At 44.6% G+C, this 19,293-nt stretch overlaps 1 protein-coding gene across 3 annotated transcripts in view; it reads left to right on the forward strand.

Moving 5' to 3' along the window:
- The first annotated feature begins 9,657 nt into the window (after nucleotides 1–9,657).
- LOC137420815 (sodium/potassium/calcium exchanger 2-like) overlaps nucleotides 9,658–19,293 on the forward strand; it is a 156,704-nt gene continuing 147,068 nt past the window's right edge. For 2 of the 3 annotated variants that reach the window (XM_068106217.2, XM_068106218.2), the window contains exons 1-2: nucleotides 9,838–10,259; nucleotides 11,399–12,514. In XM_068106217.2, coding sequence (XP_067962318.2) covers nucleotides 11,654–12,514 — 861 coding nt within the window. In that variant the 5' untranslated portion in view covers nucleotides 9,838–10,259; nucleotides 11,399–11,653. Of the gene's footprint in view, nucleotides 10,260–11,398; nucleotides 12,515–19,293 lie in introns of all 3 variants that reach the window. The other variant, XM_068106216.2, reaches the window with a different exon arrangement.

Genomic DNA, 19,293 nt, shown 5'->3' on the forward strand with positions numbered 1-19,293 from the left:
TGAGGTCCTGTCATGATACCACTTCCATTTAAACTGGTGGTCAGTAACTCTGGATGAATCATTAGGATGGATCAGGTTTAGGCGTGTCTTTAGCCTTCGACCAATATCATTTCTGTGGGTGTGTCCAGTGGTTGTGTCCTATATGTATATAAAAAAGTGACAACCTGGTCTGCAGGTCATTTGCTTTTTTGAGGCCACTCTTGATCACCTGGACAGCTCTCTCAGCCTGTCCATTCAAAGCAGGTTTGAAGGGAGCACTGTGATAGTGCTTGATACCATTTTGTTTCAGGAAATCCTGAAGCACAGTGCTGTGAAACATGAGCAATGATCACTAACTACACAATCAGGTAAACAATGAATGGCAAATATGGCACGTAAACTCCCAACTGTGATTTCGCTAGTACAGGATAAGGCTAAACATTCGACCCACTTTGAATGACCATTAATTACAACCAAAAACATCTTCCCCAAGAATGGTCCAGTATAATCTATGTGATGTCGAGACAGTGGTCTAGAAGGCCAGGACGACATGTAACGAGGTGCCTCAGATGAGTTTCGGGTGGTAGCCTGACACACGGAACAATGACAAACAGCTCTCCACATCTTCATCTATACCCGGCCACCAAAAATGGTGCCGAGCAATTGATTTCATCTTACTATAATTCACCAAATGTCCGTCCGTCCGTCTGTCTGTCTGTCTGTCTGTCTGGCTGTCTGTTCGAAGGTACCGCAAAAACTGCTGAAGCAATCACAAAGATATTTTGGGGGGATAATCCTGGGATCTCCAGGAGTAAAATAGACTATTTAGTTTTCCCAATTTCAGCTTTAGTCTCCAGGATTCTCAGGTTTGGACTCCCGCATAACATTCGCGTTCACATAACGTTCATTGTTCTCATTGTGACGATGTGGCTTTCCCGAGTGCTGCGCGATCAGTGCAGCCGTTTGTGCGGCACCCGGGAAAGCAACATGTCTCCATCGATCGCCAACAAATCGCTGTCTCAATCGATCTTGCCAAGGCCGTAACAGCTATCGGCTCAAAATCCTTTTAACTGTTGATTTGGTACAGTTACACATATCGGGAATTTGGTACACGTATCGGGAGTAAATACGACATAGCGATTGTGGACACGATTATCAATAACGATTCACGATCACAATCATCACGATCATAGTGTATCGATCACGATTTGCAACATGACGGAATAATATTTACCGATATGAACAGTGATGTGGCTTTTATTGAAATTCTAAAGACTTCTTTACTATAATTCACCAAATGTCCGTCCGTCTGTCTGTCTGTCTGTCTGTTCGAAGGTACCGTAAAAACTGCTGAACCGATCTCAACGATATTTTGGGTGGATAATCCTGGGATCTCCAGGAGTAAAATAGGCTATTTCGTTTTCCCAATTTCATCTTTAGTCTCCCGCATTCTCAGGTTTGGACTCACGCATAACATTCGCGTTCGCATAACGTTCATTGTTCTCATTGCGACGATGTTGTTTTCCCGGGTGCCGCACAAACGGCTGCATCGATCGCTGCACGGCTGCACCGATCGAACTCGGTGACCCCGGACAAAGACCTTTTATAAGGACACGGGTTGTTAGAGGACACGAGAGTACATACAACATCGGGAGTACTAACTGCACGCGTCTTCAGTATCAAGCTTAAATCTGTCATGGCGGATCTGAAGAGTGGAATTCTTGGAGAAGTGGTGGGCTACTTCGGCATGAAGGAGGATCAGAAACGTGGACTCCCACACTGCCACATCCTGCTGATACTTGCTCCCACATGACGTCATTTTCCCGGGTGCCGCACAAACGGCTGCACCGATCGCTGCACGGCTGCACAGATGGAGATTTAACGGATGTTTATATAAATCGTTTAAAAGAAAAAAAAAGCCTTCAATTTCTGATATTTAGCCTTTTCATTTGGGCCTCCCAATTGAAGCTACGCCCATAAGGCGGGTACCATTGCTCGTTGTTACAATACCTGGAAGTGATTCATGTAGCTCAAAACACACCTTGTTCCGACTTTTGGGTGGTACAATAACCCTGTTGCCCCACACCAGGCAACCAGAATGCAAGGCAAGATCATCTTTACGAACAAGGTACGGTTTCAATTTCTCGTGGAATTCATATGGTATTTTTGACCATTTGCCACTGATAAATTGTTTGACCATAGATAGGGTCGAGTCCACATTCGTCCATCATTAAATTTGTCTGGAAGTGATTGGAGCATTGTCGCCATCAAACACACTCACTGCCATAAAAATTTCTCCTGGTACAGGTATATTACCTGGGTTAACAGGCATTGGTAACCTACTCAAGGCATCAGCACAGAAATTCGCACTGTCAGGACGATACTTTCTAGAATAATCATAGCCTGCTAACTGTCAGCCCAATGCTGAATGAGGGCAGTGGCCTGTGGGTTAATTGTGGGTTAATTGTGGGTTAGGTTATGCTCCGCAGCTGACAAAGTGTGTGATGCATAGGCTACAGGCCATTGAATAATCTCAACGTTTCATTTCTGTGGCACACAACCAATGCCATCGGACGAGGCATCACAACTGAGAACATGTGGCATAACAGTATCAATACTTTGGATGAACACAGCAACCACTTCGCTTCAGCAAATGCCTTACTACACTGCATGGACCATTGCCTTTCCACACCTTTATGTAGGAGTTTGTGGAGAGGTTCAAGAACGGTGCTCAGATTCGGAAGAAAGTTACAGTAATCGTTTAACATAGTCAGGAACGCTTTGAGCTCAGTCGTGTTTGCAGGCGTAGGAACATCACTGATAGCCTCAGTCTTGGACTTACCAGGCCTTATGCCATCAGCACTGACAATACAACCGAGAAATTTCACTTCTGGTAAATTAAATCTTCACTAATCACGTTTCATGTTAACACCAGCTTCGACAAGACGTTTGACAACGCCTGGAGGTTACTTAAGTGTTTAGTATCAATGCCATCGGTGATCAAAACATCATCTTGAAAAACTACAACTTTGGGATTGCTTTTAGCAGATTCTCCATATTGCGTTGAAATATAGCGGGAACTGATTTGATGCCGAAATGACAGTGATTGAACACAAACAACCACTTGTTAGTGTTCAACATGTATACTTCTTGGAGTCCTCGCCAAGTACCATCTGAGCGTAAGCAGATCCCAAATCCAGAGAGCTTAACGTCTTCCCATCAGAAAATGGAGCAAACAGTCATCTGCCTGGGACAGAGGATAATGGCCCTGCTTGCAATACCTGTTGATTGGTGTTTTGTAATTACTACGAACCCGAACACTGCCGTCAGACTTCAGTACAGGAAAAATTAGGCATGAGGAATCACTAAACTCAACAGGACTGATAAGACCTTCCTTCTGCAGGTGGTCGGGCTCTGCCTCGACTTTAGAACGTGAGGTACAGATCATGTGAGGTACAGACCTAACTTTACAGAAAACAAGCTTCACACTCTCATCCACATAGATTTTGGCTTTAACACATTTAAAGGTACCGACACGACCTTCAAACAATGAGGGGTATTTGTCAAGAATGGCATCTATATAATAATACCGTAAGGACTCGACTTTGTTATCCCTTTTACGCCGCACCCAGTGACCCAATGCCCATGGCACTAATGGATTTACGATCTACGAACCGCGCTCTTTATTTATCACATAAAGACATACTCGAAAAATCTGAATTCGCCGACGTTGGGGCCCAAAAGCGTCCGATTAACGGCCGATACGACGCCATCTTACGACGCCATCGTATTGGCGTCTGCTGGGCGAAGGCGAAGCGAGCCATCCGCTGATTGGACAGTCGAGTGGTGTGAACATGGGTGGTGTGAACCAAATGGTCTTTTTATTCCGTTGAACATTTTAAATTAGGATATATAAGGAAACGTCTTTATCGTCATTTTAATAAAGTTAAATGGAGTGACGTTGCGATACTCGGGGTGCGTTGCATAAATCCTCGTAACTCAGAGAGGTGTAGCAGGTGGCGAGACGTAAGGAAGCTTTTTTATTCCCTTGAACATTTGAAATTAGGATATATAAGGAAACGTCTTTATCGTCATTTTAATAAAGTTAAATGGAGTGACGTTGCGATACTCGGGGTGCGTTGCATAAATCCTCGTAACTCAGAGAGGTGTAGCAGGTGGCGAGACGTAAGGAAGCTTAAAGATAACGAGCTAAAAACAGACGAACGATATCCCTTCCGTGGATGTTCCACGGGTTTCACGTCTTTATCGTCATTTTAATAAAGTTAAATGGAGTGACGTTGCGATCAGTGAGTTGTATACGAAGAGATAAAAGGATGGCATTGACTTCGAGACGGTACGTGATAGTTGGCTGCGGCTGGCTGATGTCACGTTTTTTTTTTCTAAGTGCCATGGATGCTGATGGAGATAATATAAAAAGGTATCGGCTGATCTCTCATCGTAATATTACCCGATGGAAATGAACTGTTTCTTTGTTTGTCATTTCCTGTGCAATAATGTCAAATTGATAAGTCAGACATCCTTTTCTATTGACAGCTGCTCTTAGTCAGGTTCACTATGTTTTTTCGTTCAAAATTTTGGTAGATTAGCAAAACTATACATTTTTGGAATAGTCAGAGCATGAGGAATCCAAAAATTAATGTTTACATTTGCGTAGACACCTTTGCGAAAATGACACAGGACAGTGATGAAGATCTGTAAAAGCATATTCCTGAACGGTATAGACCTCGTAGATCCTGTGTATAGGACTTATAGTTCAATCTGATACTACCGATAACTTCCTATAACAACCTATAACTTCAAAGGACTTGCAATATCATGTATTATCACAAATATAAAGACAATGGTTTTCAATTACCTTTGTTTGTTGCTTTTCTATAATCCTGAGCACTATTTTGAGGCCTTTATTGGATTCCTTGACCCAAAAAACATAGGATTAGCATATTTAATTAAGTCTCTAGGTTGACTAGAAGCCGAGATCGCGGAAAATATGTATTTTATGGCGGCCATTTTCAAAATCCAAAATGGCGGCCATGCAGGTGTCTGTGCAAATGCCAACATTGATTTTCAGATTCTCCATGCTCTGAAGATTCCAAAAATGTACAGGTTTGCTAATCCCAAAATTTTGAACGAAATTATATTTGTTAACATAGTGAACCTGACTATCTCCTTTTCGATGGCATCGTCTATTGATATGCATGTTCTTCTTTCATATAATTTTACACATTCACAATCAGTATTTCAATTCTTGCAGACATTGGAAAGGAAGTTGACTCACAGGCCAACTCTCTGGCTCAATCACAGGCCAACTCTCTGGCTCAATCACAGGCCAACTCTCTGGCTCAATCACAGGCCAACTCTCTGGCTCAATCACAGACCAACTCTCTGGCTCAATCACAGGCCAACGCACAGGCGATGTAATTGTGAGTAGCATTTTTGCACAAGTGAAAATTGATCTTTCTTCCTAACTCTTACTCGGACAAGCAAATCCCCTATGCCATCCATAATGGTACACTCTATCCATACACCACATCCTCCCTTCCGTGGATGTTCCACGGGTTTCGGCTAGTTGTAATTAACTTCACAAACCATCGATGTGATCACAAGCCAATCAAGTTTGATGGATTCAAGCCACTTACACCCAAATAATGTAGCCCATTTTCCTGTATGATCCGCAAGGGTAGTTTCCGTGACACATCATTGAAGGCGACCTTCAAATCAGCACTACGAATCACAGGTCTTTTTATCTGCCATGTCTCATGTCTCACTATCTGCCATGATCTTTCTTGGGAAAACCACATTTCCAAGCTGGCCTCCAAAGCCAGTCGCCGACTGGGCATCCTCCGTCGTGTGAAATCCTTCCTTGGCACACCTGAGCTCCTCACCACATACAAGGCTTTCATCCGCAGCTCAATGGAATACTGTTCCCCCCTCTGGGCTGGTGCTCCTGCCTCACACCTTGCTCGGCTTCACGCTTTCAGAATCATTGGAATCTCCTGCGATGTAGTCAACACCGAGGGCCTTTCACTCACTCACCGCAGGCAGGTTGGTGGTCTTTCTGTCTTCTACCGACTCCTCTACGGCCTTGCTCCCCCAGCTCTCTCTGTGCTCTGTCCCCCCAATAATTCCTTCAGGTCGCACAAGATCTGCCTGCAACCCTCTTATGGTTAAACTGCCAAAGTCTAGGCTCTCTGCTGACCTTCACTCTTTCATTCCCCTTTTCTCCCGCCTCTGGAACAAACTCCCCCACTCCCTTCAATCCCACTCCTCCCTCCAGGTCTTTAAAACAGCTGTTCACCACCATCTCTTATCTTCCCCCATCGAAAACCTTGATCTTTTCTACCCCCGGTAATTCACCCCAGAGTCCTTGCAGTGTTCATATGTTTTAATCCTCTCCCACCTCCCCCCCAAGTCCTCCTGATGTCCCTGCTCTCAAATGTTGTGTTTGTGTCCTTCCCCCTCTTCCCCCTCTCTTTTGTGTCCTTCCCCCTCTCTCCCCATCTTGTCTGCCGCTCCCCTTGTTTTTTGTGTTTTGTGTGTCGGTTTGTCTTTTTGTGTGATTAATGTTAGCTCTTTCACGAGCCTCGATCTTGTATACAAAAAAAAAAGAAGAAAAAAAAAAGGTATCAGTTCATCGGTATAGGTTCGCAACTTGGCATTCACAGGCCTGAGTACTCACAGGCCTGAGTACTGGCCTCGTTGTTGTCTTCTGGCTAAAGAGCCTTTTGAAAGTTTCTGAGCTCATAATGGGCTGCCTCGCCCGGTATCTATCTCCATATCCACGGGAATATCATTCAGCTCGACACCCACAACAATGGGTTTGCTTTTGGGCTGCCTCGCCCAAATATGGGCTGCCTCGCCCCCCGGTATCTATCTCCATATCCACGGGAATATCATTCAGCTCGACACCCACAACAATGGGTTTGCTTTTGCCCGACATACTGAGCAAATCATAGTCCTCAGAAGCAGGAGGGTTTTGCTTCGCCACCGGTCACTCCTACAGCCAAATTGATTGTGGAGAGTTGTACCATGTTGGGATGTCTCAACATCTTGTATAGGTGGCCAGGTTTTCTCCAGTTCCAAAAACAATGTCTGAAACGACACAGGTTGGGTAAGTGACTGCCAGCACAACACCAGCATGATTTATCTGTCAGAGAAGCGGACGATCCACTGCTATGCTTTGGCACAGAAAAGCTCACCCTCTAAAGTCTAAACTGAGGTATTGTTTTGAACTGATTGGTGAAATTGAGGTTTTCTGGACTTCTTGGATGATGATGATAAGTTCAGTTTGTTAACGTTAAACAAACTCAACTGGGAGTTCTACTCCATGCTGGTGATAATATGCAGCACCTCGTCAGTAGTCATGCAGGCACTAGCGATCGACACAGCTTTAGTCAGATTGAGATCGGGAACAGCCAACAATTTCTGGAGGATCGTTTCCTTGTTGATGCAACAATTTAAAAATCCCTCAGCATCTCGTCCAATGTGGCATCAAATTCACAATGTTCAGCCAACCCCAGATAAGACCCGATAATTGGCCTTCAGGCCTCAATTGGGTGTTGTGCTTATACACTGTCTGGGTTTTCTTACCGGGAGTGATCGAGTAATAAGTTTTGTGAAGATCGTATGTTGAGGTTGTATATAGTGATTTGTTGTCAACAACACGAATTTAATTATCCGTCATGTTTACACTTGCGTCTGTTATTTAAAAGATTGCTTATTACACAGGTTTATTAAAACACCTCCGTGGTCAGGCTTTGGGTGAGTATGTTGCTTATACACTGTCTGAGTTTTCTAACCGGGAGTGATCGAGTAATACGTTTTGTGAAGATCGTATTGTTACGGAAACGGGGACGGCGCTCCCCTGACCAAAGGGGGGGGGGGCTTAATCCCCCTTGTATTTTGCACTGGCCGTCTCCGATCCTGAAGCTACCCCACTCCCCTGTGGGGTGGGATTGGCCAAGGTGATTGGTCAAGGGATTCCCGTACACCTCCGCCAATCCCTCCACAAGGCAGGTGGGTAACTCCGCTCGAATCCCGGACAAGATGGAGTTTGCCGAGCGGTTTAGCAATCCGAAATCCGAGCCGTTAACAACACTAACCCGATTCTGAGCGGTTCTGCCAAATCGTGCCACGTATATTCAATAGGGGACAGGACGAAAGCGATCGGACGAGAAAGAAGAAACCAAAGGTAATAAATAACAGGGGTTTATTAATTATTTACACAAAACCCAAAACCAAGGAAGCAGAACGAAGTAATTTACAGTGAAGAGGAAGAAGCAGATACACAGGGCAATTCTTAGCTTATACAGTCTTACTTACTCCCAGGGACAGGACAACACAAACAGACTCACACGAATGGGGAATTGCAGGTAGGATTGGCTGGAGGGAGAAGAAGGGTCTGTGCAGAACGGCAGGGCTGGAAGGTGCGGTAGGAAAACGCGGCAACGACGTCCGCACCAGATCCACGCTCCGGGCTGGAAGTGAGCAAACGGTGACCACGCACTCGGCTTTGCACCGGCAGCTTTCTCGGCGTCCTCTGCCTCCTGCGTTCTCTGCCTCCTGCGTTCTTTCACGCTCAGCTGGATCACGCACCTCCTTCACAGAACTCTTGATTCGTACTCCCTCTCTCATCTGCCGGTGGGGGCTTCCCGTAACGGGTTATATAGCCACGCCCTACCAAGCCATGCCCACCGATTCCTGGTTGGTCGTAAGGGCCTTCTGGCTCCACCTTTTGATGACGATGGGCGGGCCACGCCCTTCTTCTCCGAGCTGACCGCGTGCATAATGGAGTCTGAATACTGTTGGAAATGTAGGCTTTGGGGCCATCGAAAAGGGGATCTATCTTATTTGATTTGGTGCAACGTAAGATCGACTATTGGACACAGCCTTATCTGGAACACAGAATAAGGATATAACTATAGAGAGGTTCTACGATTGGCTACGTGCTTGTACATGGACTAGCTAAGGTGCACTCATTTCAATGAACAGACAATTAAAGGGAAATGTACACAGGGGTTATTTATAAGGGATTTTAATACTAAATTTGATAGTGAAGGTTCTAAAAGCTGCAACAGTATTTTGAGGTTGTATGTAGTGATTTGTTGTCAACAACACAAATTTAATTATCCGTCGTGTTTACACTTGCGTCTGTTATTAAAAAGATTGCTTATTACACAGGTTTATTATAATTTATAACACCTCTGTGTTCAGGCTTTGGGTGAGTATGTTGCTTATACACTGCCTGGGGGTTTTTTTTTCCTGGGAGCAATTGAGTAATATGTTTTTGTGATTGTCATGCAGGAAATGTTTAACTACATATTTAATTGAATTTCCCCGGACACGCCGGGTACTTCAGCTCGTACTTTATACATGTTACAATTTATGGTTATTGATTCTTTCAGCCCTACCCTCAAACACGACAACACTCATGATCACTCCTTGGTTGAGAATCTCTCCGAATATTCACTCTGTGGCTTTGTAAAGTGTATTTGTTTTACTAAGAGGAAGAGTTTGCATGGAAGTGTTATCAGAATAAAAACTTTATACACGACCATGATGTATTGCAAAAAGGCATGACGCAATGGCAGTGTTAAAGCAACCGTACCGGTCCAAATCATCTATCTGTCTTTCCAATCGCTTAACCTCAACATATCCAACAATGATGTGTGAATCAGTAACAGGGAGGGGCCTCCTTCATCGTGCCGTCACGAGGCACGACCAGGTATACGAACGTCTTGGCTGTCCGTATTTAGCTGAACCGATACAAGGTCTTCTTAGCCCATTCGTACAGCCGAGCGAGGGCTATATTTGACGTCAACAAGAGGAGCCAAAAGCGGAAGAGGAGAGGAAGGAGCAATTAGTGTGGGAGGGACCAAGGAATTGGCTCAGGTGCGGCGTACCTGAACGCGATACGATCCCTGCACGGTATGCCGTGCTCGTGATCAAGGACTCCATACGGACGTCGTGCGAGTGACGGGAGCCCTTGCCGTGCTACGCGGCGCTAATCTCGGGTCACGTTTTTAAGCTCTAACGTCCTTTCAAGGGCTTCGAAGGGAGCCCAAGGACGGGCGGATTCACTTTGTGGCGACGCGAAGCTCCCCCGGCGCTGCTGCTTGGCAGCGTGCCGTGCCGTGTCGTGCCGTGTCATTCCGCGCCCGCTACGTGCTCGCCAAGGTGAGCGAGGCACCGCGTGCTGCTCAACTGCTGCAGATCTGGACCAACCGTCGTCCCGTTCGGGTATACGTCCGCGGTGCACTCCGGTACGTACTTTATATACACGGATCACTCGCGATCTTCGTTCCTCGCTTATTTCGGCTGTCTGATGGATGTGTCGATGATCGATAAATCACTCGATCTGAACATCATCTTGTAACTACGGGTTTGCATGCTGATCGTATATATATATATATATATATATATATATATATATATATATATATATATATATATATATATATATATATATTATTTATTTATTTATTTATATATATATATATATTTATTTATCCATATATTTATCCGTTGGAATTCGCCTGCGGACACGGCCGGACGTTATTGATCCCCCACTGGCACTATACGGAATACTTGTATTGAATGTATTTTCTCTGTTGGTCCATTGTGCTGTTCGGGGCAATTCCCCCGTTTCCTCTCTCGATAACCCGTTGCCCTTGGAACCCGCGACCCTGCGGCGCTTCCTTGCGGATCTCCTGAATACGAGCCGCCGTGGGACGGACAGCGCGGAAATAAATAATTGAATGCACTCTTTCGTATCGGAAAGCGCGGTTAAAAAAAAAATTTTAAATGAATTTTATAGGTATGTCGACAATGTCTTTTGTAGAGCGAGTGTTTAATTTAATTAAATAAATAAATATTTAGCTACCTGTGACGATCAACTGCAGCGATCAGGTGTCTCGGACTCTCGGTCGCAGCCCAGGTACACTGCACACATCAATCGGTTTACAGGGCAGTTCTGCGGCCTCTTTCCTCCAAACCCCCAACCGCACCTCGACCATGTAATCTCTCTAACATCTGGGCTGTGTTAATCTTCCCATTCCCTTGCCTCCTAGTAGAGTGTAGAAACTCTCTCCACTCTTAACCCAGCCATTTAATCACACCCCATCCACGTCCCATTCGTCCCAACCGCTCCGCAAACTCACCAGGTAAACCCTAATCCTCTGTCTATTGCAACTGGAATATCAAACACAAGCGCACACTTAACCAGTCAGTCATCAAGTTTCAGAGATTTGTAGAAAGTAAACTTTATGGGATTAAAAAAATTAAAAAGACGCATCATAGCATAAGGTAAAGGTGTTTACAATGTGTGTTTAGCAATGTTGAGTGTTTTGTATAAGAATTTTGAGAAATTTGAAATGAGATGGGGGCTTTCCTTTCTTTCCAGGCTTGAACATATTCCCCCCTGAAGGAACTCCTGAGGATGCTGCAAAATAATTTGGGATGACCTGGATGTCTGCAGGAGGTACGCCAGCAAGGTGGGCCCACTTGTGATCAGTCGTCGGGGACCGCAGTGATTCCGGCTCTTCTTCTTCTCCTCCTCTTCCCTTTATAAGGGGCGAGGTAAAGGCTATCCTACCTTCACGTGTCAAAAAAGCTATCTGAGCTGCGCTGCATCCTTGCAGGATCTCCTCGGCAAGCAATGGCGCGCAACAGGAAAAGATTCCAAGCTCTCCGAGTGCTGACGCTGCTTCTAATTGTAATTGGCACTTGCATAGCTGCAGCGACCTACAGTGCCTTGACGGGGTTTGATAATGGCGTCTTTGGCGTGGAGAGACTACACCCCACAAGCCCAAGGTCAAATCAGGAAAAACAGTTGTGGTCTGGAAGGAAGCTTTTGGAATTGACACGAAATTTTACAGTGAACGATGCCAATTACCTCGATTTAGAGGACAAAACGTTAGGGCAAAACATTACTCATTCCATTGGTAATTATCCAAAGGATATATTTTCCCTGGAGGAGAGAAGAAATGGCGCCATTGTCCTGCACATCTTCGGTATGATCTATATGTTCATCGCATTGGCCATTGTTTGTGACGAGTTCTTTGTGCCAGCTTTGACGGTCATCACATTGAGATATAACATCTCGGACGATGTGGCCGGTGCCACGTTGATGGCAGCAGGAGGTTCAGCTCCAGAGCTCTTCACCTCCCTTATTGGGGTGTTCTTTGCTCAAAGCAACGTGGGCGTTGGCACCATAGTTGGCTCGGCTGTTTTCAACATCCTTTTTGTCATCGGCATGTGCGCCCTGTTTTCGAAAGAAATTCTGCAGCTTACTTGGTGGCCACTGTTTCGTGACGTCAGCTTTTATACAATTGACCTCATTCTTCTCATCCTCTTCTTTTTGGACAACGAGATAAGGTGGTGGGAAAGCCTGATCCTATTCTGCGCCTATATTGTGTACGTCATTTTCATGAAGGGCAATGTTCCGATTGAGCGTTGGGTTAAGACCATCGTGCAGAATCGAGCCATCAAGGTGACGAGCATTGACCCGGAAGAAAGGGTGAGTTTCTTATCTTTTGAGTGTTTTGTTTGCTATTTGAGAATTGAATGTTTCTGTTTTTGAGACCCATGATGGAGTCTCGCAACATCTGCTGTCCATAGCTCACAGCAGTTTAAGTCTGAAACAGACCCTTATTGGACAGGATATCTTATCTGAATTATTGGTCTAGAATCTAGATAGTAGAACCCCATACATGGCCTAATAACACAATCTTTCCAAAGAGCAGGCCATTCTGCATTGAAATATTTGACGTACGGGTTCAAACAGCTATACAACACTTTCATCTGTCACTAAAAGGACAAGTGTCCATCCGTGGGTGTCACACTTCGTGCTAAAGGTTTCCTGCTGTAGTAGAATAATAAAAATGGTCCCATTGGAAAGCTAATAATCGATTTACTTGGTCGGAAAGCAAATAACTGATTTAATTAAAAAAAAAAAATTGTGTCTGTTTAATCATGAAGGTTCCTATTTTAAAATCCCGTGTTTCCAGAATCGATTTACTTCCAAAAAAAAATTGTGTCTGTTTAATCATGAATGTGTCTTGAAATCCCATGTTTCAGGTTTGAGGAAGAAGCGGGACCTCGAGCTTTGATGTAGCGGTTCCTGCCGTCATAGAATAATACAAATAGTACCGTTGCAAACCTAATAATCGATTTACTTGGTTGGAAAAATAATAATCAATTTACTTTGAACAAAAATTAGTATTCGTTTAATCATAAAGGTGCCTGTTATAAAAGTCCATGTTACCCGGATTGAGGAAGAAGAAGCGGGACCTTGAGCTTTGATGAAGCGATTCCTGCTGTCATAGAATAATAAAAATGGTACCATTAAAACTATATAGGAGTACACCAACAACAGCAACGACAGCATCAGCAACGACAGCAGCAGCAACGACAGCAGCAGCAACAACAGCAGCAGCAACAACAGTTGCGTGTTATAAAATAACCTTTTTTGTGTATTTTACATCCTCATTCGGATTCACAGATAGACAATAGACATGTAATATGTTTGTGAAATACAACATTCTGTCTTTTGATTAAACCCATCAGCGAAGCAATGGGTAGGTTGCTCTAGTCACCTAGTGTATACAAAATCCCAGCAGTGCAGTAATTTGGAATATTGTACCATGTAGTACATGTCTGTCTCCATAGGGAAAACCTTAAAACCGTCTGAGCGAGCCCATACAATCCTCTCCAAAAATCACATATTACTGTGAACACAATATAGACCCCCAAAGGATATTCCTAATCCCAACCTGCCCTGGAATAGAAGGGCTATGTCAATGAATGTCTTATTTTGGATGTCCAATAGATCTGCAACATGCTCAGCGCCATGATTCACGAGACCCAAAATGAACCACGAAAGGGTCCAAAGATGCACTTGGTCTGTCTTTTTATGGCCGGCCCTTAATTGCTTCGGGTCCATATTCTCCCGAGGATCCACACGATCCTATCTTCCTCTGTTACGGAACTTGGATTGTTTATGATTCTCAATTCTAGGTCGGTGCAAGATAATTCAATGTGTATTTGGTTGGGAAAGGGAAGAAAATGCTTTTGAACATTGATTTTCATTAACATGTTTAGTTCCTCCCTGATCTTCCATGTAACTCAATTTGTTGAATGTATTTCAAGAATTTTTTTTTTTGTTATTTTAAGATGATTCTGGGGTTTAACGCCATGTGGCATAAAAAAAGTTCAATGAACGAGATACTCCAATAGTTCAAATACAGGACAAAAAAAACCCCAAAACAAGATAAGTACTGTATGATGAGGCAACTAATATATATATATATATATATATATATATATATATATATATATACACACACACACACTGAACATCAAAAGAAACTTATCACTTTCATTTTTTTGAAATATGCAGCTTTACAAACACGTTTCTTCAATTGTAATGGCAGATTATGTAACGGGAACTTCACTTCAATCACCTGGTTGATCAACAATGGAATGCTTGAGTGGTTCTGTATAGGGATCTTTCCCTTTAAATAATGACCCTCATAATGAAATCCTTCAGTTCTCGTGGTTAGACATTCATTTACTGCTGTCTATGGTCACTCTAGACTCTAGAGGCTTCTGACAGGGAAAACAACAAGAAAATTCAGATGCCACGCCTGACATCTGAACAACATTTAAGGGCAATTGGGATGCTTGAGGCTGGTGTAAGCCAGCGAAAAATTGCCCAACATCTTGGTTGCTCACAGCATGCAATTTCCAACCTGGCCAGGTGTTACGGTGAACTGGAACAGTGAATGATGGTCCACGAAGAGGAGGACCACAGGTAATCATCCCAAACCACGACCGTTGGATTGTGCTGCAGCATATTCGTGATCGTTTCTGCCCTGCGACGCAAACAGCTGCAGTGACAAAAGGTCGCCACAACAAACGCATCAATGTCTCCACTGTGCGGAGGCGCTTGAGAAGTCGGGGCCTGGTGGCAAGACGTCCAGTGTTGAACGCTGTGCATTGGCGGAACAGACGAAGATGGTGTCTGCAGCATCGCCGCTGGACACAGCAACAGTGGAGTGCAGTCTTTTTCAGCGATGAGGCCAGATTTTGCCTCTGTGCTGCTGATGGGCGTCAACGGGTATGGCGCAGAGGTGGGGAAGAGGTATGCATCATGCTGTATTCCGCCCAGGATCAATCGTTGGGGAGGTCAGTGTTGATGGTTCACACCTTGCTGGTCTGTCAGCGAGGCAATCTCTCTGGTCAGCGTAGTCGATGCAAGCATCTCTTCGTAGTCCGATAATCTTTGAGACCATTTCATCTCCAGGCTCATCCTGACATCGCAATTTTCCTGTAGGACAACGCTCGACCCCATTCTGCTCACCAGACCACCAACTTCCTCCAGGAACAGGGTGTTGAAGTGATGCATTGGATACCTTATTCCCCTGACCTCAATCCCATTGAGCATTTATGGGATGAGCTTGGTCGACGTCTTGCACCAAGGAGATCAACGGCTGTCAATCGGCAAATGCTCATTCAAGGCTTGCAGGAGGAGTGGGACAGACTTCCCCAGGACCGCATCAGATGCCTGGTACAGAGCATGCGTCGGAGGTGTACAGCCTGCATCACAGCTCAGGGAGGACACACACGATATTGAGGACTGCTGTCATTCTGTCTTTGACTGTTAGGAGTGTTGTGTCCATTCCTGTGTCATTTTGTTTTGACTGTATTCAGGTGCGTGCCTTTGTGTTGCAGTGCTGTCTTTTGTTGCACCACCCCTTGTGATGTTCATGCGTTTTGCTTTTTTGTGATTGAGGCAGCCTCTTGTTTTTTGACACGTGTTTAGTAAAGATAGCTGAACTTTACCTGTGTTCAAATATTTTTCATATTTTTGCATGGAGGATTTCAATGAGTGTCCTAAAGATTTGATAAGTTTCTTTTGATGTTGAGTTTTGATATATATATATATATATACACACACATACATACTAGTGGGGTATGCTTACACATTGTGTAAGCAATAACAGACCGTACCTCGTACGTACGTACATAATAAATAGAAGCTTTATGATTATAGGCAAGCATCACCAACCTGCTGCTCGATATCAATTTGGGTATTTATTTTACGGACGAGTTTACAGTTTTTACTTAAATTTTCATTGAGACATTTATTTCAGTTTACAGTGGTAGAAATTACAATTTTCAAATGCGAGATATTGATTGAGGTTTTTGGGGGGGGGGGGTTTAAATATACGCATTTACGGTTTGTTTCTGTAAATTTTCATTTATGGACGCTTTCCAATGTTTCTGGGATTTTCCCCGGTGTACTGGCTTCGATGTCCGTCGGTAAGCTAAATTTCAGCTTTCTATGACACCCGGAAGGTACCAAACTTTAATATCAATCAGTATGGCAGTGTTTAGAAAGACCTTTATATACTGTATATATTAGGGTGGTTCATAGCTACATAAGGCAAAACAATTTTTTGAATCGTTTTACTGCAAAACAACAACAACATGCATTTTAAGGCCATTTTTCCTGCTAGAGCAGGGGTTAGCCTTGCGGTCCCCATGACAATCTTCTCCATTTTGCCCTATTTTCTGCATCTCTCCTTGTTCACCCCCTTGCCGGCATTTTTTCTTCCACCATCCTTAGCCAAGTCTTCCTCGGTCTTCCCTGTCCTCTACTTCCTTCTACATTCATTTCCATCACTCTTCTCAACCAGTCACTTTCATCCTTCCTCAACACATGACCAAACCATCACAACCTGTTCCTCTTCACAGCATCAATCACAGGCTCTATTCCCATCATCTTTCGCAATTCATCATTTGTCTTCCTCTCAACGATACTCCGCACATCCACCGAAACATTCGCATTTCCACCATTTCCAGCCTTCGTTGCTACTCTACGTTCATTACCCATGTCTCGCTCCCATAAATCATAACACTTCTCACACATGCAGCATACACCTTTCCCTTCAGCTTCAACGAAACTCCCCTCCTCATCAGCACACCACTCAGTTCTCAAAACTTCTTCCATGCACATCTCACTCGAGCAACCGTTGCCAAGTCTGATCCACCTTCTCCATTCAGCATGTCTCCGAGATTGCAAAATGTTTTCAGACCTTCCAGCTTCACGCCGTCTCCAAGATCCAACTCAACATTTCCTCCATCTGCAGCTCCCTCTGTGCACACCTTACATTTGAATGTAGCTGCCACACTGGTTAATGACCCTCTCAGACCACTACATTTTTGATGAACCCACTCGGCGCACATTGTACATTGAATGGAGTTCACTCCGACACCCTTTCTGTACACAGCAACTTCCCAGTTCTTTCCACCTCACCACATGCTTTACCACTTGCCATCACCTTCGTCTTTCCGATAATCACCTTCAGACCTTTTGTCTCCATACATTCCTTCCACTTGTTCATCTTTTCCTTCAGTCCATCCATACTTTCCGCAATCAACACCAGACCATCTGCATACAACAACTCCCATGGTAAACCCTCCTTTACGTTCTGAGCCAGCACATCCATCACAGCTACAAATAGTAGTGGACTTAGTACCGACCCCTGATGCACTTCTACCTTCACCTCAAACTCACCACTGTTCCCGTCCTTCATCCTTACAGCTGTACGCGCTCTTTTGTATATTGCCATCACTACTCTGATGAACCATTCCTCCACTCCTAACTCCCTCAATGCCCATGTCAATACTTTGCGTGGAACCCTATCGAATGCTTTCTCCAGATCAACAAACCCAAGAAACACCTTCTTCCTCTTCTCCATGTACTTCCCCTGCAACTGCCTCACAATAAAGAGCGCGTCTGTCGTTCCTCTTCGTTGGCATAAATCCAAACTGCATTTCGTCGATCTTCACCTTCTTCCTTATCCTCCTCTCCAACACCCTTTATTGTTCGGTACAAGCCACACTCCAGAGGGTCACCTTTCCCCTTGTATAGAGGGACGAGGGTACTCGGTTCCCATTCCATTCGAATGCGGCCTTCTTTCACCACCAGATTACAGATCTCTGTCATTCTCTTAACACCCCCAACTTCCTGCTGCCTTCAACATATCTCCCACAACTCCCGTCAGCCCTCCCGCTTTTCTACTCTTCATTGCTTTTATCGCTTCCTCAACTTCCTTCTCAGTTATCTTCTCTGCCGGTCCTAAAACTGGGTTACTCTCTATGTTGCCATCCCATTCATTCTCTGTATTCAACAGCATTTCCATATATCTTTTCCATCTTCCTTTAATTCGATCTGGGTCCACAACGATTTGTCCCACTTCATCCTTCAAGCAACTCACCCGCATCACATCACACCTCTCTTTCGCTATCTGCTTTGCAATCCTGAATACCGCTCTCTGACCCTCTTCCGAATCCAAGCGTTCTCCGAACATTTTCCTTCATGCCTCCTGCGCCTTTGCTACCTCTTTCTTTGCAGCCTTCTTGGCTGCCTTATAACGTTTATGCGCTGCTTGTTCTGTCCCATACCCTTCGCCTTCTGCCACTCCTTGAACTTCTTCCTCTTCTCATCAATCCTCTTTCCAACTTCATCATCCCACCACCATGTTTCCGAGTGCCTCGATCGTCCTTTTGCCCATCCACATACCTCACCAACGGCTCCCAACAGACTATCTTTCATTGACATCCAACCACTTTCAAGTTCAACCACATCATCCTCGACCCTACTCATCCTCTCTTTTAATGCCTCCCTTACTGTCACCTCTTTCAACCTCCACACCTTCATTCTCAGTTGGTACTTCACCCGCCGAGCTCTCCTCGCACCTTTCACCCTTATGTCGCAGACAACCAAATGGTGCTGTGAAACAGCCTCCTCCCCCGGGATCACCTTTGTGTCCCGGAGGTGCCCTCTATCTCGCCTAAGCACCATGAGGTAGTCAACGGTTGTCGTCGACCCAACTGACGTGTACGTAACAAGCTTATTATCCTCTTTCTGGAACTGAGTATTACAAATCAACAAATCAGCTCCATCAGCAAACTCCAAAAGCCTTTCACCTTCTCCATTTCTCACACCATATCCATAACCCCCAATGAACTCCCTCAAAACCGTCCATACTCCTTCCCACATATCCATTTAGGTCTCCTCCTACCACAACAACTTCCTCATCTTTCATGTTTTCCATCAGCTTCTCTATCTCGCACCAGAACTTGTCCTTCTCTTCATCGCTCCGACCAACCTGCGGAACATATCCTGAGATGACGTTCACCAAGAGCTTTCCAATCATCATTTTCACCATCATCAACCTATCACTCACTCTCGTCACACTCACCACACTGTCTACAAACTCCTCAGAA

Source organism: Myxine glutinosa, chromosome 2 (genome assembly GCF_964187855.1).
Source record: "Myxine glutinosa chromosome 2, kmMyxGlut1.1, whole genome shotgun sequence".
Classification (NCBI taxonomy): Eukaryota; Metazoa; Chordata; class Myxini; order Myxiniformes; family Myxinidae; genus Myxine; species Myxine glutinosa.